This window comes from Echiichthys vipera (assembly GCF_963691815.1).
Source record: "Echiichthys vipera genome assembly, chromosome: 22".
In the NCBI taxonomy this organism is placed as follows: domain Eukaryota; kingdom Metazoa; phylum Chordata; class Actinopteri; order Perciformes; family Trachinidae; genus Echiichthys; species Echiichthys vipera.
Genome location: NC_139847.1, coordinates 5,606,190 through 5,628,515, shown reverse-complemented (window position 1 = coordinate 5,628,515; position 22,326 = coordinate 5,606,190). Strand labels below are relative to the sequence as shown.

The window sequence follows — 22,326 nt, the reverse complement described above, 5'->3', positions numbered from 1 at the left end:
AGATTAAATCCAACTCTGGTTAAACCTGTAATGAACAGGTCACCACAGGAATGAACTGTTGGTGAAGGAATGCATTGTTAGGTTTCCTTGTGTGAATCAAAGGAAACGAAACTGACTATCAACCGTTTAAACGGCACTTTGTTTCATTTCATCGTAAGACATGTTTTGGTTTTGACTATAGTGGAGATGATGAAAGTACCTGAAAGTCACCAGCAACTCTGATGAAGACAACTCGCCCCACCCTTTACTGGAAATCATAAAGCCTGTACAATAAAACAAAACTGTTATGTATTACAGTGTTTGGCATTGACATCTAAGTCTGCATTCACACCCACCTACTGTAGGTGGGGCATGTGGGTATATTTACTCCAACGTTTCAGGTTGCATTACACAGGTCACAACTACTGAGTATAAGATGTGTTCACAAGACTTCAGCGACATCCACGTCGAATGAAAAAAGGTAAGAAAACTTTATGTGAATCTGCAAACATGTAGAAGCTCCAGATGGACTCTCGCTTTTCTGTTTTAAACATCATGAACTATAATTCCTGTGCTCCATTTATATCTGTCATATGCTATATATCGGCAACATCAGGCTAAAACTTGTTCACAGGGCAGAGCCGGAAGTAACATTTAACATTTCCTCGTCTGATGTTCTCTCCCCTGCAGCTGGACCCTAGTCCTAGAATATCATAAAGTATTATGGTTTGTCATTCTGTATTTTATCCGTATAACGTGCGTTAGTGACACTCTGTTTATGTTCCTTTAGCCGAATAATGTTACCTGAATGTTTACAGTAGCTAAACTGACATTGGCTTAGCTTTATCTTTCAAACAACAATGAACCATACAAAATGTATAATATAATGTAATTCAGCACTTTTGAACAAAACCAGTTATAACAACTAATAACAGTCATAACCCTCAGGACCTTACAGATGTGTTGTCACAAGTTATAATATCAAAATAAGAAACTGGGAGATAATTCTGGTCCACATGTTCACTTTTATATAATTGTGGGAACAGATTACTAACATGATAAATATGTTAAAAAAATACACTAAAAAGTAAGTTATTCTATTTTAAATATGTGTTAAGTACACTAAATTAAGACTAACTAAGTCAAGACTAATTTATGTACTTTTGTTACATAAAAATAGATAATGTAATAATATGGAAGGGCGCCTGACTATCCTCTCTGTACATTGGGTAAGCTAGACAAGGGATTGGTGAATGCATTATGTCACTGAGGTTCTTCAATCAAGGGTAAGCCAGGTTAAGATCCCCCCTCATTGAATATTAGTATAATGTGTACACAATAAGTAAACACATTTATAGGGTCATAAAAGTGTAATTCATCCCATAGTCGTTTTCACCACTTACATTCATCAGATAAGCCATCGAGACAGTTTTTTTTTCATGTAACAACTATTAACGGAGAAACCTGATAGAGTCGCTAAGGGCGCACTCACACTGTCCTTCCGCACTGTGCCCAGGGCTTTAGGGTATTTATCCCCCCTCCCTCTACCCCCGCGCCCCAGGCCCGCTTGTACCCACACTGCCTGGGCCTCACGCAAATGCTTCTTGCTGTCCATACGTCATCACGCCGTAACATGTCACACGCATTGATTGACGTCATCGTGAAGCGTGGCTTTGTTTACAAATCTTTCAATAGACCTCTGAGTTTTTGTGCGTCTTGTCGACTGTTTTTGAATCTTTTCATCGACCAAATCTGCAGTAAACACTCCACCTCCGCATCACACCAACGTGAACCCGCCATTGTTGTTGTTGTTAAATGTCCGCGCATGGTCCCTCCTTCTATTTTCTATGTCCGAACAGGCGCACATAAAGGACGTCAGACCCGCCGTAGGCCTCGTGCTCGTGCTCGTACATGTGCAAACGGGCTCTACAAAAGCCCACCTCTCTCAGGCGGGCCGTGTCCGCAGTTATGCGCGGAGCGGGTGCACTCACACTGCTCAAACGCACTAGGCTTTAGCTGAAAAAACGGTTTTGGCCCGAGACGGAAGGACAGTGTGAGTGCGCCCTTAAAGCCAGACTTGACCAACTGTCCCCGGTACCAGCTCCTCTCATAGTAAAGTCCATTCAAGTTGAAGGAGCCCATTTCTACTCGTGCAGAAGTTTGGTGTTATTTTAAACAGTATTAGTGGTTAAAAAAGTGATTTTAATGCGTTCACCGTACTGCCCCGAGTTCATCAGTGCTAGCCACGTCCGTCTGTTATCAACTCTCCCGGATTTCTCTGTTAATAGTTGTTACACAAAAAAACTGTCTCAATGGCTTATTTGATGTATGTAAGTTCTGAAAAAGGACATGGGGTGATTTTGTGCCGGATGTACACTTTAAATCATTACAAACAGTATAAAGTACAACTTTGTTTTTATAAAACTAAATGTAAATTCTTATTATGGGAAAAATTGCCTCAGGAGTCATTTTGAACCCTACAAACTTGATATTCATGCATAAGAATAACTTTATTTTTCCAATGTTGTACATAAATGCAAAGGTGTAAGTGTGCTAACAATATTACATCAATGTACCTCAAAACCATTTATTTTGTTTTCCTCCCACTAGAAAAAAACATTTGATGCTACAGTATTCAAAGTTTGCAACTACCATACAAGAAAAGAACTGAAATCAAAATTAGCTTTGCTTTTTATGTCTTCAGGAAACTGAAAGTCCAAGATGGCGAGACCAGCCCTGGCAACTGCTAAAAATGGGGATATTTCCCTCCCACTGTTGGATGTTCTCGATTCAAATCAGTTTGAAGGAAGTGAAATAGATCCAGAAGTTGTTGAACAGACAGAGGAAAACTTTTACAGAGGGGCCCCGCCCAAATGGTTAAACTTTTACATTAGTGAACAGGCAGAGTCAGATGGCATCGGAACTCCTTTCATCAAACGAGATGGATATGATACACTCAGGGGACAAATTGACAAAAAGGGAAAATTCTTTGGAGTACAAACCGTTAAATTTTTCCACCAGCCAGGGTGTGGAGGGACCACACTGGCCATGAAGGTGTTGTGGGACTTGAGGAAAACCTTCAGGAGTGCTGTTTTGACAGGCTCAACCTCAGACATCCCAAAAGTTGCAGAGGAGGTGGTCCACCTTTTCACAGCCGGAACTCGAGGTCAACAGAAAACTGTGCTGCTGTTGGTGAATGGTGAGCAAATTTTGGAAAATCTGCAAGACAGCATTATGATGAAGGTTGCTGAGAAGAAGATATTCACACGAATACCTGTGGTGATTTTACTCAACTGCATTAGAGAGGATACAGTTCTACCAAGTGACCAGGTCAGCCTACTGAAAGTACTCTCCAACACAGAGAGGATACAATTCGATGAGAAAAAGGAAGAACTTAGCAGAAGGTACAGTGATAAATACAAACAATTCCACGGCTTCAACATAATGCAAACTAATTTCTCTCAAGCTTACATCCAAGAGGCATGTTCTGTATTCAAAACCATTAAAAGATCTAAAAGACCAAAGAAGACCCAGCTTGCTGCCTTCCTATCCCTGCTGAATGCCTATGTACCAGGATCATATCTTCTGGAGTCTCAGTTCCTCGACTTCTTCAACCATGACGACTACGTCCACGGAGACTTTTCACTGGAGGACAGAATGGAGCCCTTAAGCCATCTCATGATCACCTTCCAACAAGGTGGGTCTGAAAACAAAGTCTGCATGGCTCACTCTATGATAGCACAGTGTTGTACTGAATTGATGGGTGAAGTAGGTGTGACCAGAAGTGACACAACAAGAAACCTCTTGACCTCTTTGTGCAGAGATGAGGTTCCTCTGTTTTTGGTTGGCTTTGTCAAAGACATGCTAACCAAAAGAAAACCAAAACCCCAACAAACGGGAAATGAAGAGAACCCAACCAATCGCACAGAGAAACAAGATGAACCGGAACGATTTTCTAGACTGATTCTAGATATTCAAAAGACGGAGGGAGAGAAACAGAGTGCATCCGTTTTAGAGTTGGCAACGAATACCTTTAAAAAAAATCCATTTTTTCCACAAGCACTTGCTCGTTTTTATTGTATAGAACTACACAACTACAATCAGGCAGAGAAGTGGGCAAAGGAAGCAAAGCTAAGGGATCCCCTGAACTCATTTGTTGCTGATACACTGGGCCAAGTCCATAAGAACCGTCTGAAGAACGTAGAGCATTCTGCCAACCCAAGAGAAATTTTGCAGCTGGCCACAAACGCCATTCAGGCTTTCAAAGATGAAGAACGACTTGCGGAAAATGAATGTGGGATGGACAGGAAAAAAGATGGAATAAACGTCTCTCGTGTTTTTAACGTGAGAGGGCTGTTTGGTTATCTGCAGGTTTGCAGCCTTGTGTACGACCTACTTGTCAGTCAGAACGAAACTTGGAGAAAAGTTCTCACAAAGGATGTGTCTTTGAGCTCTGTCCTGGGAGTCCTCGGAGACAACAAACTCTCCAGATTTAACGATCTCATTGACAACCTCAGAGACGAGGTTGAGAGGAAGTGTGCATTTTTTGATAAATATCTGACTTATTCAAAGCCTGACATGAAGAAAGATGATCCTTCCTACCTCTCTAGAGATACATCGGGCTCCTACAGGCAGTATGTCGGAGACACCCCACCAAAGCATCTCAAAGAAAAAGCTGCTGATCTCATCCAGAAGCTTAAACAAAAACTGGCTTCCACATCCTCTGGGGTTCTCTCATGTCTTGACAGAAATCGCACTGAATCAGAACTTAATGACATAACTGAATGTTGGGAAGCAATCTTTCTACAACACAAAGATTCAGTAACAGCTCTGGGCAACTACATCCTCGCCCATATCATGTTAAAGAATATGGGAGCAACGTTTCCTTCTGATTGCAAACACTTAACTGTTTTTAAACAGAAAAGGCCTCTGATCCCCGAAGATTCACTTGAGCTCCAAATGTTAACCCTTCTCCTGTTCTGGCCTGCAGACAGTGAAGACAAATGTGACCTTGACCTCAGGAAATCCATTGAGCAAATGCACTGCTCCTATGAACATGCATATAAGAAACACTTTCGATCAAGATACCTCCGCCCTCTGTTTTTCATTGGAAAAGGTCAAGATCTGAACAGAATTGTTCACAGAAAGGTCCTTGAAAAAATGTTTCTCGGGCAAAACGAGGAAACAACACATGATTGGAGTAATGAGAATATTTTCAAAGATCCCAAGGTCCAAGCACGCCTTCTCAAAGTTGAAGGGGAGGTACGAAACCACAGAGTCTTTGCGACTATCAGTGGAACAGCGATCGAGCTGGATGCAAACGTCCGGAGCAGCCTCTGGATACCACGTCAGGTTTCCTTTTACCTTGGGTTTACCATCCAAGGTCCTGTGGCCTTTGCCATCCAGACTAAAGCTGCAGAAAAGGGTAAGAAGGGTTTCATAATTCAAGCAAAATTAAATATCTACCTGGCAGAAATGTATTACTACAAATACCTTGTAGTCACATCATAAATGATGTATTCTTAGCTGTTGATTTCCCTGCCGTCCTCAGTGAAACAGTGCTCCATAACCTGCTGTGTTGTAAGAGCTAAACTATAAAGCTATTGAATTTTAAACACTCTGTCAATAGAAAATAGCAAGACTCTTCACAGAAAAAGGCCTGTTGATTATCGGAGTTGCGAAGGCATCGTTTTTGAAGAGTTACGTTGCTGTTGATTTTAAAAAAAAATGTAATTGCTGTGTACACCACTAATGAAATCCCATTCCCTTGTATAGTAGAAATCGCAGAGACCGATACCTCACAACAAGGGCTCTCTGCGAGTTTGAAGTTTGGAGCTTGTTGTGGTGATATTGTAAGTTGTTAGTTTTTGCTTTTTATTGCATTTTATAGAGTGGCAAAGTCCCACCCCTTCCGATAGACCCCATGGGACCTCTGTCATTGTAAAAACTGAATGGATCTCAATGCAGATGATTTAATTATTTGCTGGTCCCAGTCATTATATGCCCTGCATTTGAAATATGCTGTTTGTGGATTTAAATGATCATTTTTCATGTCGAGAGTTTGACCGTTTATTGTGCAACTGTTCAGTTTAAGGCTGTAGAGAAAACACAGTGAAAAGACTACGTCATGCCGCGTATGTGACGTCACATCATCACCCTTTTCTCTCAGCGTAAGTAAAACTCTCCACATGCCCCGACAGGTAATGGTTTTCACCCCTTTCGATATTATTATCCTCCCCTGGGAAAAATGCAGTGAAGCACAGCAGAGATACCGGCGTGTCTGTACTAGAGGACCAAGCACGCGTGGTGACGTATGTCATTCACGTCCAGAGCAGCGAAGAGTTGTAGTTCGCAAAGAGGCCTCACGCAAAAACCTACCATTATCAAACTTCTTCGCGATAAATCGTAGTTTTTTTTGCATGATTATTTTTAAATAACCACAAACAGCATGTGTGAAATTCATGGCACAATTCAAACATAACAATAAAATAGTTTTTAATAGCCACAGGAATACATGCATCAGAAATTCATATTGAGGGCCCATGCACTGGAAATACAAAGGCGGGACTTCGCCACCCTATGGTAAAGTGTAATTCTAGCGCAAAATCATCCCATGGTCTTTTTCGGCACTTACATACATCAAACAGGCCATTGCGACAGTTTTTTCAACTATTAATGGGGAAATCCATATAGAGAGTAGAGTCGGTAGAGTCGCAAACAGCTGGACATGGCTAACAATTATAAGCTCAGGGCAGTACGGTGAAGGCATTAAAACGTCTTTTTTAACCACTAATAGTGCTCAAAATAACACCAAACCTCTGCAGTAGCATGAGAAGAGTCCCTACACAGAAAACGAAGCACCAACAATGTAGATAGTGAACCTGGAGTCTATTAAAAGAGTGTTTGAAAGACTTAATAACTGGCCCAGGTACCAGCTCCTCTCGTAGTAAAGTCCATTCAAGTGGATTACCAAAGTCAAGCCAACAGGAAGGAGCCCATTGGTGCTTTGTTTTATGTGTAGGGACTCTTCTCATGCTGCAGCAGAGGTTTGCTGTTATTTTCAGCAGTATTAGTGGTTTTAATGCCTTCACCGTACTGCCCCGAGCTACTCAGTGTTAGCCACGTTCGGCTGTTAGCGTCTATATCGGATTTCTACGTAAATAGTTGCTACAAGAGAAAAAGTTTCTCGATGGCTTATTTGATGAGTGTAAGTGCCGAAAAAGACCATGGGAGGATTTTGCGCCAGAATTACACTTTAAAGAATAATAACTGATCCAACAACCACGACTGTTTTTAATAAAATAAAAATTTCCTTCTGAAACAGGACTCCAAGGATGTGACTAAAGTTAGACCTAAGGTCAACACAGTGGGTGAGGTTCAAACCTATAGGTAAATATTTCATCTTAAATAATACATTTCAATGCACAGACATCACATGAACTGAAAAGCAATGATGGCTCATTTAAGTGTCATCACAGCAGTGTTTTACACTGGTAATGCATTTTGTATCAAAATGTAATCTTGTTTGTTCCTAAGTGCAGTATTTATTTTTCCCTTTCTCAAAATTAGCCTCCAGTCTCAAGCAGGAAAGTATGAATGCAGCGTGTCTGCCCTGCGTTGGGTCTGTAAGGAAGCAGTCAGCTTCACATACAAGTTTCTCTCATGGGAGGAACACATGAGGAGACCTTTGTGTATAGATTACATGCCAGCAGGACCCCTACTGGACATCACAGTCACAGCGGGGAAAATAGAGGAGGTACATCTGCCACACAGGATCTGTGTAGGTGAGTTGTCATATAATAGAAAAGGGCATTTCTAGTCTAGTGATGCGATAATATATGCATTCATAAATTCCATCACTAAATGTCTTTGTACTTTGCAGACCAAGACTCGAGAGTGTCAGGCATGTTTGCAGTTTTACATGCGGATACATGTGGTGTGGTCATTATGGAACAAGTGTCTGAAGTGACATCGTCCCACGTCAAGTATCACCAGCCAACTTTCTCACCAAAGGGTGTCGTGATCCGGGAGAGAGCTGGCATCCCATTTTACTATGACGTGTTGATATACAAGACAAAGAAAGAATTCCTCACATTGGATGTTTATCTGGTGCCACGTGATTCTGCTCAACAACAGGTTTCTATTTCATTTGTCTCAAACACGAACATGATTTAACACATCAACGTAATCTCATGAACAGGTTCATGGGATATCGTACGAAAAGTTACCTGCAGAAATTTGTATGATGTTTTACGTAACGGTGAATGAAAACGGACCAGATATGGACCATGCAGTAGACTGACGGCGACAACACAAAGACCATTATGTGACCGATTTTAGCCGACAAACTGTGACAGTTAGGCATAGGCACTAAAATCACTTGGTACAGATAAGAAAAAGGGCAGTGGTTTGGTTAAGTACATCCAGGACATGAACGGCACCGGGACATGAATGGCCACGACCTGGGAAACGAACCCTGCTCGTCCAAGTCCTATGTTTTGGGAACCATTCGCCACCCAAAGCTTTCAAAACGTGGAATACACACGAGTTAGTGCACCTTACTTTTCGTTGTTTTATGTAGGAAAACTTCATGAGAACAGCCTGAACACATATGCACCTGGGTAAACGGCATGCTTAGAAATTGTATTCTCCTTGAAAAAGCAGACAATAACCACTGTGACTATACTTGCTATGCTTGTATCCTTTTTTTTCATAGGAAGTAGAAAAAAAGGAAAAATCTTGTGGGTCAATATTAATCCTAAAACCAGGCCCAGACCAGTCCATGAAAATGGGAGATAATTTCTCCCTCACAACAGACAAGAGGGACGCAACGATTCAACCCGGAGTATGTTTCAACAGTTTTACTATCAGCTCTCTGCTCCACACACACATACACACACACACACACACACACACACACACACACGAGAGATAAACAATTCTGATTGGCCCATCAGATCTCAAGCTGCTGGAAATCTGTCTGAATGGGAAAGGGGCCAGACATGTCAAATACATGAAACACAAGCTCAGAATTTGTCTGGTTCCCAGGCTACTGTTCACTAGCTATGTTACTATTCTATCACTTTTTTTCAAATAATAAATGCAGATCATTTTTGGAAAATAATGACTGCAGAAAATGTATTGAACCCCATTTATTATGTTTTCCACAGACACGAGAGCTCAGATATGACGGTAGAGGTTTGTTTGAGGTGTTCATCAGAAATGCAAACGGTGACTTCACCCTCAGGCTTGAAAATGGGCAAAACACCGTCTGGACCTGTACCATTCACAAAGGTCAGTTGTTTTCAAACTGATTTATGTAATAAATATAATAATAGTAATAATAATAATAGCTTTATCTAAAGAGCATCTTAAGAACAGACGTTTACAAAGTGCTTTGACAGGCAGAGCAAAGGAAAAACCACAGAAATCGCTGCAGACAGGACGGTGAAAGGACCTATGTAGCAACGGTGTTAGGTCACGCGTACACTAAACTCAAGATATAGGTTAATTCAGGTTAATTTCTTACATCAGATTTATCTCGCCTCCTCTAAGCTGCAAGGTTTCAATCGCAAGCCTGAAACTGGAGTTTTTATAAACCAGAGTTCAGGCTGAACTTTCTCGAAAAGTCCGGTTTCAGCAGTGTCACGTGGACAGGAAAACCGCAATTTCTTCTCAACATTGTTTGACGTCAACATTGTTTGACGTCACACTGTGCCCGGCCTTGGTTTCCCCATTGTTGTTTTTCCGTTATGAATTTTTTTCAGCCTTGTGATTGGCTAAAATGGCCTTCCTGTTAGGAGCGCTATCGCCACCTACTGCTTTGGCATGTGCATGACACTGTTTGAGGCGTATTTTACGGTTTCGTGTGGGGCCATAAAAGTTTGTCTTCAAAATACCCACGTTCGTGTGGACTACGCCTAAATTCTCTTTTTCGCCGACGATGGTTCCTTCTCCTGTGGCGTGGCATAAGTATGATCTTGCATTATGGACAAAAGGGCAGTGCAGGCTTTCAAATTTGCCGGGGCAGTGACAAGTGCGTGGCTGGCTCTGAGCCAAAACACGTTTAGCCTTACCTGTACCATGTAGTGCTTTATGTCCCTCTCGGCCTTTCATAGTTTACATGGACGCATCCGCAGAGCTTACCCGTCATATGTAAATACAGATAAGAAATGATTCGTCAGGAGCATAAGTCAGATTGTTGAGGTAATTCTTTAAGTTTGCTAAATATCTATTAACTAATGTGCATTGTGACCTGTATTTTATTTCAGGAGACTACCAAAGTGAAAACCCTGATCATAAATAAGGTAAGAAAGAAAAGAAGATGACTTCGCACAGTGGCCTCGAACACCCTTTACTTAAACATTTTATTCAGTTCTTTGTTTTAGAATTTGAACATGTGGTCATCACAACTTCTGGTGTTCACTGTTTCTGTGCTTTGCTTTTATCTCCCTGCTTCGGGGCAGCATTTCTTTGGTCGCCATCGGACAGCTCACAGTGAACGATGCAGGGATAAACTCGAGGATTGGAGGTTGATCCCAAATGAAAACGATGATGCTATGGGAGCTCATACAAACTGCACAATATGGCTCTTTGAAATCCTTATAAGTATAAAGAGCATAGGAAGTGCCTCTTTTATCGGCTTCAGTGATCTGGATAAAGGAGAAGAATGTAAAAAAGTAAAGAGAAGTGCTGTAGTTTTGGACACGTAGTGGAAATTTGTCACTGTGATGGGAAAACCAAAGTGAAAGTGAATTTGGAGAGTACAACAGAAGGCCTTTTGTGTCTTTTGAGATAAAGGACTTTTTAGTTTAACTCTAACTTTAGAGGAAGGGGCTCCATTAAAGACAAAAAAAATGCAGATTACGCAACACAGACAGATGATCAGATAATACAAGTATTGCACCTGTCTATTCTGCTGTATTAACTGCCATAACATATAAGTCATATTCACATTACTATAGATATTATTATAGTTACTGGAAGTGTGTCTGTCTCTGTCCATCTTTCTGTTTTCTCTTTCTCTCTCTCTTCTTCTCTTCCTCTCTCCGGTGCAGACAGATGTGCGTCCTCCACAGAGCTGGGTCTGTCTGACGTTCCTGTCTGTTATAGTGAAGGTTTTCGTTGCCACCGTACTCTACGGGGGAATTGTTGGGTCTCTGTAAATCATAAATAAGTCATAGAGTGTGGTCTTTACCTACTCTGTAAAGTGTCCTGAGATCACTTTTGTTATGATTTGCCACTATAAATAAAATAGAATTGAATTGGATTATGCTTGGAGCTACACCTACTCACCCTTTGCATTGTGGATTTATAAAACGTGAAAATATAAAAGATATTAAAACTACTAATGAATTAGCAACACAGAAAGAAACCTGTACTCTTAGTGGAAAAAGCTTTTTTATCTATATATTCAGTATTTTTATATATTTTTGGTAATATCAGCATCAATTTTCATTCCTTTTTTTATGTAAATATTCAGTATTTTACATCAAGCAACCCCAGGGACAATGTATTAGAGGACACGCTTGGTGCATTTTCAAAGACACAGATTCTGTTGTTTAAGTGTTTGAATAGTTTGACCGTTCCGAAGGTCGTACGAGTACATTAAGTATGTGAGGAGGAGCACAATGCTTTGGTTGAATATTGTAATTCACTTTACAAAAGACTTTGGAAATGTTACGTGTATGATTAATGAAGAGTTTGAAGGTTTGTTTGTTCACACACTGGGTTCCTCAGTATGAACTCATTCATTCATTCATTCATCTTCAACCGCTTATCCCTGTCGGGGTCACGGGGGGCTGGAGCCGATCCCAGCTGACATCAGGCGTGAGGCGGGGTCCACCCTGGATAGGACGCCAGTCTATCACAGGACACATAGAGACGAACAGAGACAGACAACCATTCACACCTACGGGTGATTTAGAGTCATCAATGAACCGAACACCTGCACGTCTTTGGACTGTGGGAGGAAACCGGAGAACCCGGAGAAAACCCACGCAGACACGGGGAGAACATGCAAACTCCACACAGAAAGGCCCCAGGGTTCGAACCAGGAACCCCCTTGTTGTGAGGCGAACAACCCCATTGTGTCGCCCCCAGTATGATCTCAGTATGTTTTATTCTAAAAAATGATTTATTCTTTGACATATATTTTTTTCTGTTACTGCTGTCCGTCATTTTATCTTGTTTCTATGTAGTCAAGAATGATATTGTCTATGCATTGTGACATTTTCTCAGGTGTGTATAATAATCACGGAGGGTTGTGTCACTTTTTATTTTTCCAATAAAGCTTTTATTTTTGCAATGTTAATTCTGAGACAAAAGTGTGATCTTGTAGCCTTGGTTGAATCTGGACATCCACACACATCAACACTCAATAATAAGAAATGAAATACAATTTGTAAATAGAAAAAAAAAGTTTTGTATGAACATTAAAGCATGCAAACATGTTCTAGTAGAAACACAAAACACATGTAGGAATCTGACAACGGTTATACTGCCCGACAAAGCCTAAGTGCAGTAACGAAATCACTAATGACAGGATTTCTGCATAACTTTGGGTCTAAAAGTACGAAGGTGAGGATCGATTTAGGTTAGAAATGTTATTAAATGACAAACCAGTAAACCGTAATCCATCGTCAGAGTGCCACGTATTCATTCGTTGGGACAATAAACAAACTTTAAAGACTTTAAGTTTTCGTAGTTACTGCACTTTGGCTTTGTAGGGCGGTATAATAGGGCCTTTAAATTAGAGATCTCCCACGGTGGACCTGTGACCCCTAGGGGCTCCTCAGAGTTACTGCACCGTGATTGTTAATTGTTTTATTTACATTACATTCATTTAGCAGATGCTTTTATCTAAATACAATAAGCGAGACACCACCCGAAAAGTGAAGGGAATCATGCAAACAAAAAAACAGATCTGATCCAAACTGCTGCAATGCTCCTTTTTTTCCTCAGTTAAAATTAAACATTAACATGAATACAACATATTATTATCAAAACTAAATCAAACGACGACCGTTTAATATACGCAGCATTGAAGGCTCACCGGATTGTCACTAGTCATCTACGGATACAGCTTAAAACATGATGTGTACATAAATGAATATGCCAATAATTATTATTTTCATATAATTAGCATTGTATGCACTTAAAAACGGCAAAACAAGTAGCTGAAAGAGTTAAATAGCTATTTTAATCACATTACTATAGATATTATTACAGTTACTGTTACTTTTGTGGTTGCGTCTCTGGAAGTGTCCATCTGTCCGTCTTTTTCTCTCTCTTCTTCCTCCTATTTGCCACTGTGTGCACAAGATTAATACTGTCTATAATGACTATACTGATTATTACTATTTTTATGAAAGATATTGCGACTTGTTGCTGCTCACGGGGGAATTGTTGGTTCTCTGTAAATCCAGTGTGGTCTTTACCTACTCTATTTAAAGTGTCCTGAGAACTTTTGTTATGAATTGGCACTGTAAATAAAACTGAATTGAATTGAATTACGGCAGAATAATTACACTACAGATATCCAAAATGTTCATTCTGAATATCTAAAATGTAACTGTGGATATCTGGATTATTCAAAGCCCCAATACACATGAATAACAAAAGTGACGTCATTTGTACTGTTAAGAATGACGTTATCTGGATATCTGAAATTAACATTTGGACGAGTAAGAATTTTTTATTATTATTTATTATGGATATTTAAAATGTAGTTACAGTAGTAGTAGTGTGAGTTGATTAAGTGGTTAGGATAAATGATGCCATGAACCAGCCATACAGGTAAAGGTCACTATGGGTGCTTCACTGTGTCAGAAATGAATTCAACAGCAGGAGTCGGGGGGAAAACCGAAAACAAATCACTTTTAATATTAATTTTTGTAGATTTGACTCTCAACTGGTCACAACCAGGTTAAAATACCCAACACTTGCAGTCCAAAACAATAAAAAAAAGCAAAGCACTATGTATTTTCCAGATATATAAAACTATAAAAACAAATCATTTTAATGTGTGGTGGTCAGCACTGTGGCCCCACAGCATGAGGGTTCCTGGTTTGAATCCCGGCTGGGGCCCTTCTGTGTGGAGTTTGCATGTTCTCCCCGTGTCTGGGTGGGTTTTCTCTGGGTTCTCCGGTTTCCTCCCACAGTCCAAAGACGTGCACGTGTTAGGTTAATTGATGGTGTGAATGGTTGTCTGTCTCTGTTCGTCTCTATGTGCCCTGCAAAAAACTGGCGTCCTGTCAAGGTTGTACCCTGCCTCACACCAGATGTCAACTGGGATCGGCTCCAGCCCCCCGCAACCCCGACAGGGACAAGCGGTTGAAGATGAATGAATGTCCTGATCCGGCTGTTGAGTCGTGACGCAACGCCCTTTTACGATATGATTTCAGGGTCCAAGCCTCGTATTTCTACAAAGCCGCAGTGCAACAACGTGATACAACGTCATTGTCATTTTACCTCTTTCTTTACGGATGAAAACGACGTCTAACTGATGAAAGAGGTGATCGTAAATGTGCGCGTTTGGCCGTTGTTGTTTGTTTTATTTCAACGGAGCGCTTGGACCCAGAAAGGGTGTTACGGCCGGATAAGGGCCTTTAAAATACATACAACTCAGTCCACCAAAAAATTGTCTTTGGATGTTTTGCAGATAAGTACTGCCGACCGACAGGCGCAGTACTTATAACATCCGATCATCTTTCTGTGTTGTTTGGTCTGTAATGTATATCTTCATCTCCTCTGAAGCCGTAGTTAAACCAAAATTTCCTCTACCTCGAAACATGCACAAAAGTATTTACGGCGCCTAAATTAAGCTCATTCAGAAGAGGCCTCATAGACTTCATACTTCTCAGGATTTCGTGGAGAGCATCTTTGCCCGCTGTGGTGGTTGTTACAAACGTCAGAATTCGTCTCATCTGGTCTCGTGTGGTTGGTATGGCGCTCACAGCGTCGTAGGTCTCGCTGGAGATCACCTCCCTGTCCTTGAGCTCGTCCAGGACGGCTCCTGTTTCGCTCACTCTGTTAATCAGAGCCGTCCGATGGAGGTCCACGAAATGCTGACCTGAGGCAAGGAGACAGAGTCAAAGCAAAGAAAACAGTGAACAATAGAAACTGTAACGATCAGATGTAAAAAATGGAAGTCAAGGAAGTGAAAAAATGTCTAAGCAAAAGGTTAGCATTGGTGTTCAAAGCCACTATCTAAAAAGCGTCTTTTCACTCCTACGTCTTCATTTTTCCTTACTTACCTTGTGTTCGATCCGTGGTTCGACCTTGGTAGTCTCCTGAAATAAACCACAGGTCATAATGCTGATTAGGTCACTGCAAATGTAACGTTCATTTCCACTGAATTCAAACGTTAAATATTACAGCTTTCTCTTCCGCTAGCTTGACGCTAGTTGTTGTTAGCATTGGGCTGAGGAACAATAAAGCCGTGATTTTTTACTGTCAGAAATCACAAATAACACCGTATAAACCAGACGCAACACAACCGGACATTTTGTAGCAGGCGTTTGCTCTCAATTTAGGGAGGAATGAACAAGACAAGCCAAAAATATTACAGCTTTTGCTGTCGTTAGCATGTAGCTACATGTAGTAAACAGCAGAACGTTCTAACGTAGCTGTGCATCGCTGTGCAAGTTTAATTAATAATAACAAATGATACAAAAAATAATAAGTGATTAGATTTCTCAGCCATCTTAGCAACTATCAAAAAACAAAAACACAACAAAAATACAAGGTTAGTATTTTATTTTTTAAAGTAATTTACTCTATAATTCAATTCCAATATAACCAAGTCAAATCACCATAATCTAAGTGATAGAAATAAAATAAATCACATTATCACAACTTTGTTTACCCGTATTACATGCTCTACGTGAACATACACGTGTGACGAGTGCGCACTAAACTAAGCAGATGTGCTGCTTAATGTGTTGGTCGATGAATTTAGGCGTTATAAGCTTTAGCTTCTGCCTATTCCCTTTTTTCTGACCTTATACATTTATTTTTTGTGTTTGTTATGAAATGTCTTTGTCTGAAATGTCTGAAAATAAACTGAACTGAACTGAACTAATGTGTTGGTCGATGAATTTAAAAATTTAAAAATAGCTTAAATCGGCCGAATATAACATTTACCACATTATTTGAGACTTTGGTCATGTTTAGCAGGAACATCTGACATTATAACAAGATGCATACGACAGAAACTCAGGAAAAGCATAAAAGGTCCCCTTTAATGATGGAGAATGCCCCTCCGGCTGAGGTCGCTGCAAAGAAGCTATGCTAGTTAGCTATGCTAGTTAGCTATGCTAGTTAGCTATGCTAGCGTCTTTAGCATGAATGGCTGCTCCAGAAAGTCTGTCTCAAGGTCCCATTAACAACAGATTTCAACCGTTTGTATTTTAACAGTGATGCGCAAATACGACCTGCCATTATTAGTTGTTGTATCACAGTACCAATTAGAAAACGACTGACCTTTATGAATGCTACAGGTCCAGACTGTGTTTTCCCCACTTTCAAGCCTGAGGGTGAAGTCGCTGTCTGCATTTCTGAGGAACATCTCAAACAAACTTCTACCATCATCTCTGAGCTTCCGTGCCTGTGGAAAACATAATAAATGGGATTCAAGACTCGATTGAGCGGATATTTTTACTTGTGTACTGTGAATACAGAGAGCTGATATTAAAACGGTTGAAACGTACGCTGGGTTGAATTGTTGCTTCCGTATTGTCTGTGGTGAGGGAGAAATGATCTCCCGCTTGCAGGGACTCATCTGGGCCTGGTTTTCGGATTCTGATGGAGCCACAAGAGTTTTGCTCTCTTTCCACTTTCTGTGAAAAAGGATAACAGCTGCTTTTATCCAGGTAACGGAGATGACAATATTGTGCCGTAGTGTCTGAAGAAATGACTGGAATAGAAACCTGTTGTAGGGCAGGATCGGGTGGCACCAGGTAAACGTCCAATGTGAGGAATTCTTTGTTTGTCTTGTATATCAACGTGTCGTAGAAAACTCTCACGGGGAAGCCAAGTATCTTCCGGATCATGGCACCGATTGGTGAGAAAGTTGGCTCCAGTAACTTGACCCGGGACGATGTCACTTCAGACACTTTTTCCAGAGCCTCTCCGCAGGTGTCCACATGCAGAACTCTAAACGCGTCTGACATTTTGGAGATGTCATCTGCAAAGAAAGTGCACAAATTCAGTGATGAGAAAAAGGGATGGATCGATGTGGTCTTTGCATGCTGCACGGCATCTTACCAACACAGATCCAGTGTGGCAGCTGCACCTCCTCCAACTTCCCTGCTCTGACTGTGATGTCCAGTAGGGGTCCTGCTGGCATGTAATCCGTGCATGAAGGCTTCATCGTGTGTTCCTGCCATGAGCAGTACTGGTAGGTGAAGTGGACGTATTTCTCACAAACCCACCGCAGACCACACACGCTGTATTCAAAGAAACCTCTGTTCGACTGGAAGCTAAAGAGTGAAGGGGAAGACAAATGGATTTGGAATCAGCCTCAAAATCCAGACCCGTATCTAGAAAGATGTAGGGTCTGGCAGTGAGCGAAAGACATTCCCAACTCAAAAGGTAAAATACCATTGCGCGAAATAGGAAAGTGTCACGACCAATCAGAGCAATGAACAAGGTGACATATCTATCGTCCTTGTTGTTTACCATCATGATGTTGATGGTGCAGCACTGTCATCGTCCAGCTACACCCGCCCATTTGTTTGGTGAGTCGGGATTGTCCGACATAGTTAATGACCTCCAACGGTGCATGCCCAGAGGCAGCTGCAGAGTAAATTGAAATCTACTAGCGGTGCGTCTGGATCTCCAAAGTAGTTTGGAATTACTTTACTGAAATACTATCCTCAAAGCAATTTCAGTCAAAAGCAACTGGACTTGGTTATTTCTCTAGAAGGACCTTTTTACCTCTCATCCAAGAGGCATCATCAGTTCATGTACGCATCTGACCAGGCTGGGACTGGTCCAACTAACTGGTGTGAGATCCAGGTATTTAACCTCTCACAAGGCCGATGATGTCACTGGAACCCTTTGTGCTCCAAGTGCCAACAGCCGTCGTTAGAGTGACAGTCGTTGGTGGGAAGTTGGTTTGGACTTCGTTAGTGCTCTATTGAGTCTTTAACGACCGTCGTTGGAGTCACAGGAGGCCTTTTGTGAACAGTTGTTCTTTGAGGTTAGATTGTTGAATCTCCTGGGAAGGGATGAAAGGGCAGCATTGTAAATTGGAGATAAGTGGTGTCTCAAACCTCCTCCTCTGTTTAGAGATGGTTCCTCTTCTTTTACATAGATGGCTTTTTTTACTCCTCTTTCAAACCATCTGTCCTCTCTGTCCAAGAGAGCTTGAGTGCTTGAATTCCACTATGAGAGGGCATAGAGTGGAGAAAATCATAGAAAAGGCTCAAAACCAACTCCTCGGTGAGCGAATAAGACCACAGTCGTCCCACCAACGACTGCTACTCTAACGACAGTCGTTGGCACTTGGAGCACAAAGGGTTCTAGTGACATCATCGGCCTGGTGAGAGGTTGAATACCTGGATCTCCACACCAGTTAGTTGGACCAGTCCCAGCCTGGTCCTGGTCCTGGTCCTGGGCCAGTCCCAGCCTGGTCCTGGTCCTGGTCCTGGTCTAGTCCCAGCCTGGTCAGATGCATACATGAACTGATGAAGCCTCTTGGATGAGAGGTGAAACGTCTTCCTAGAAAAATAACCAAGTCCAGTGGCTTTTGACTGAAACTGCTTTGGGGATGTAGTTTTTTTTTTATAGATACAAAAAGGTAATGTAATAATGAGCTCTAGTCAGTACAAATTATTGAAATGTTACAGAGCATTTTGGAATTTTAAGATAAAAAAATCCCAGTATTTTTATTTTTACCTGTAGGTTTGAACACCATCCACTGTGTTGACTACAGGTTCAACCTCAACCCACTCACGGTAGTCCTGTTTCAGAAGACAGTACGTTTTTGATAATCAGCTATTTCACAGATATATATGAAAAAACAACATTTATAATAAAAATAAATAATAAAACTTACCATAGCACTGACCAAAGGTTTCAGCTTCCACTCCTTGGACGGCCCTTTGTTATTGACATATAAGGTAAGTAAATATAGTTACAAAGGGAAGCAGTACAACACATTTTGAAGCAGTGGCCAAGTAGTGTATTAAATGTGAGTTATTAAGAGCGAAAGACCTGAAATGGACTGTAGGTTATTATAATTATTAATAATAATAACAATAATAATGCATTTTCTTTCAAATCAAGTTGATTAAAACAAAAATCTAAAGAGGTGTGTTTTGCGTATTGAAGTGATGGATCGAGTCCAGGTGACAGATGTGAGTTGGGAGAGTGTTCGAGACGCAGAGCAGCTGAAGGCTCTGGCGCCCAAGCTACTACGTCTGGATGTGGGGACAGGTGGGGTAGGGCTTTGAAGGTCAGCAGATTATTAACATTTAATGTATGCCGCACAGGGACTATGTACTATACTATGAGTGATCATCTTCAACTGCTTGTGCCTAATGTGGGGGGGCTGGATCCGATCCTAGCTGACATCGGGAGTGACACGGGGTAAACCCTGGACAGGACGCCAGTCTATCACAGGGCACATAGAGACAAACAACCATTCACACCTACGGGCAAATTAGAGTCATCAATGAACCTAACACAGGCATGTCTTTGGACTGTGGGAGGAAATCGGAGAACACCCACGCAGACACGGGGAGAACATGCAAACTCCACACAGAAGGACCCCAGCCGGGATTCGAACCGGCAATCCTCTGGCTGTGAGGCGACAGTGCTAACCAGAAATTACAATGTATCTTTACTATGACTTTGATGGTAAATGGACTTCTTTATGAGGCAGTTTTCTAGTCTTCTGCCTACTCAAGGTGCTTTTACACTGCTGCCACATTCACAGACATTCTACTTCTTATCTACTCTGACCATTCAGACCACATTCACACACCCATGTGCAGCACGGGGGGGATTTGGGGTTCAGTGTGTTGCCCAAGGACACTTCGACATGAGGACCAGAGGAGACGGGGAGATTGAACTGCGGATCTTTCGCGTGGAGGACAACCTGCTCTACTTGTACTTGTTCTTCTCTTCACACCTCTATTCAAAGTATAACATCAGGTCTGGATCAAAATAGGATGATTAGAACAAGTCAGCTCACCCGGTTGAGAAGCTTCACCAAAGGACAGTTTGTCGTAAAGTGCAGGATCTCTGCTCTGAAGAAGATCCATCATCCTCCTGCTGGCTTTGTCTCCTTTCTTCCTTACCGTGTCGATGAGGCCGCGTGCCATATCTGCGACGCTCTTGTTCTCTTCGAGTATTGAGTCTTTCTCGCTATGAGTCAAGACACCGTCCTCTGAAAGATCCCCCAGGAGCTGCCAGATCACAACTTTGGACGCGTTGGCCACGAACTCTCTCCTCACCCTGACTAGCTCAACTAGAAAAGGGGAACATGAAGGAAAAGAAATCACGCAACTCCACTGGGAAATTGAACCGTAACATATTTTGATACATTTGTTCATTCATCTTCAACCGCTTGTCCCTGTCAGGGTCGCAGGGAGGGGCTGGAGCGGATCCCAGCTGACATCGGGCATGAGGCGGGGTCCACCCTGGACAGGACGCCAGTTTATCGCAGGGCACATAGAGACGAACAGAGACAGACAACCATTCACACCTACGGGTGATTTAGAGTCATCAATGAACCGAACACCTGCACGTCTTTGGACTGTGGGAGGAAACCGGAGAAAACCCACACAGACACGGGGAGAACATGCAAACTCCACACAGAAGGGCCCCAGCCGGGATTCGAACCAGGACAGCGACAGTGCTAACCACCACACCATATTATATATCATTTTGATAACTATACTATGACATTGTTATGGCATACTGTATTATAACTGTTATTGCATACCCCGTTAATCATTTTTATAACATACTAAAGTGATTTTTTACGTGGCATTTTAATTGTTTTTACTATATTTTAAATGACAATTTCAAAGGAATAGTGTACTATGATTTTTATTTTTTTACAGAAAACTAAATTATGACTTTATATACTTAGCAATACTCTAACTTTGTAGGACATTGGGAAGCATCTTACTGTCTGTACTGTAAATATCGGATAGTGTATCACTATATTATTATCACTCCTCCAGCTGTATAGTCTAGATATCATTTCTTACTTATATCATTGTAATTATCAGTATTTTCTGACATGTTTTATATGCATATTATACCATTTTATGGCATTTTTGAATACATCGTACTATACTTTAAGGCGGAAAGTGAAAGTGAAAGTAAAACATGCCACGTGAAATGCAGAATTACCTAAACTTTTCTACATTAGTTGTGTTTCTAATTGTAAACACAACCCCCCTCTCCACCATCATGGACTACTTACAGTGGTAACCAACCAGTATTAAGGCAGTTTAATGTTCTACATTCATTTAATATTAAAAAAACAACAACATATAGTAATATAACTTATGTATCGCAAGGTTTGTGTTCTCATTAATACATTTCTTATGAGTTTTTATGGTTAAAACTTCAATCTATTAGGCTTTAATCCTGGTTGAGTGCAGGGGTGCTGAATACGGCACAACACCGGAAGTGCCCACCCCTGCCGCAGGTAAATACGTGACTTTACGCGTTGTGCCCTGCGCGCCTGCATAAACAACACGCACCAGAGTTATGGCTCCTTGTAAATGTCATTCAAACCGTGAACTCTTACATGCCATTCTTCAAATGTCGCGACGTTTGAGCCCAAGTCTGCGAGTTCAGATGTTTCCGGCACACTGTGCGCAGGGGACCGGGCGAGTGTCGTTGATGTTTCCTGCTTCGCGTCTGCAACACTGTCCCAATACTCTCCAGCGGCTGCCCCGGAGCACGAGCCCCTCACTGGACACAAGCCCCTGGCTCGACGGAAGTGACGCAATAGTTGTTTAACATATAAACAGTTAAAGGAAATCATTTTATTAATGGCTTTTTAAAAAAAAATGAGTATTTGTTTTTTTTTGAAGAGTACATACAATTCCCCTCAGTCAGGTCTCAGTCGTTCACACACACACACACACACACACACACACACACACACACACACACACACACACACGGTTACTGTATATTCATCAGTTACAGTATCTTCCAGTTAATTTGGTCCTGAATATTGTGACATTACAAAAATAAAATCTAAAATCAATTATTAAAATGTGGATGTTTTAGTGAAGACAAACATCTGCAAAGTTTTAATGGAAACAAAAATGAAATGCAACTTTAATAAAAATGTTAATAAAGCCCTTTATA

General features: G+C 41.3%; 2 protein-coding genes across 3 annotated transcripts; one reads left to right on the top strand and one right to left on the bottom strand.

The window, feature by feature from the left end:
• The first annotated feature begins 398 nt into the window (after positions 1–398).
• LOC310964307 (sterile alpha motif domain-containing protein 9-like) lies at positions 399–12,227 on the top strand. Of its 2 annotated transcripts, none has more exons than XM_083937384.1 (10): positions 399–460; positions 2,684–5,404; positions 5,758–5,831; positions 7,304–7,368; positions 7,549–7,763; positions 7,862–8,115; positions 8,696–8,824; positions 9,150–9,273; positions 10,251–10,286; positions 10,446–12,227. In XM_083937384.1, the coding sequence occupies exons 2-9, from the start codon at positions 2,701–2,703 to the stop codon at positions 10,283–10,285; spliced, it is 3,600 nt and encodes a 1,199-aa protein (XP_083793510.1). In that variant the 5' UTR covers positions 399–460; positions 2,684–2,700; the 3' UTR covers position 10,286; positions 10,446–12,227. The 2 variants fall into 2 exon arrangements, with proteins under 2 accessions (XP_083793510.1, XP_083793509.1); XM_083937383.1 differs by having other exon boundaries at positions 5,755–5,831.
• A 1,877-nt stretch (positions 12,228–14,104) lies between these two features.
• On the bottom strand, positions 14,105–21,846 carry LOC310963741 (NACHT, LRR and PYD domains-containing protein 1 homolog). The gene is made up of 10 exons (XM_083936659.1): positions 21,755–21,846; positions 20,183–20,458; positions 19,043–19,086; positions 18,883–18,947; positions 17,248–17,462; positions 16,911–17,167; positions 16,692–16,820; positions 16,465–16,588; positions 15,237–15,272; positions 14,105–15,052 (listed from the first exon to the last, which is right to left on the bottom strand). Exons 1-10 carry the CDS (start codon positions 21,759–21,761, stop codon positions 14,760–14,762), a joined length of 1,446 nt encoding a protein of 481 aa, XP_083792785.1. The 5' UTR covers positions 21,762–21,846; the 3' UTR covers positions 14,105–14,759.
• Positions 21,847–22,326: the final 480 nt, after the last annotated feature.

Excerpts from the sequence above, each read along its gene's own strand:
- LOC310963741 (XM_083936659.1), bottom strand. Across the intron at positions 17,463-18,882 it reads GATGGTGTTCAAACCTACAG|CTTCCAGTCGAACAGAGGTT; the intron begins GTAAAAATAAAA and ends TTCACTCTTTAG. Across the intron at positions 16,821-16,910 it reads CCGATCCTGCCCTACAACAG|AAAGTGGAAAGAGAGCAAAA; the intron begins GTTTCTATTCCA and ends CCTTTTTCACAG.
- LOC310964307 (XM_083937383.1), top strand. The coding sequence starts at position 2,701 with ATGGCGAGACCAGCCCTGGCAACTGCTAAAAATGGGGATATTTCCCTC. Across the intron at positions 7,764-7,861 it reads GCCACACAGGATCTGTGTAG|ACCAAGACTCGAGAGTGTCA; the intron begins GTGAGTTGTCAT and ends TGTACTTTGCAG. Across the intron at positions 8,825-9,149 it reads ACGCAACGATTCAACCCGGA|ACACGAGAGCTCAGATATGA; the intron begins GTATGTTTCAAC and ends TGTTTTCCACAG.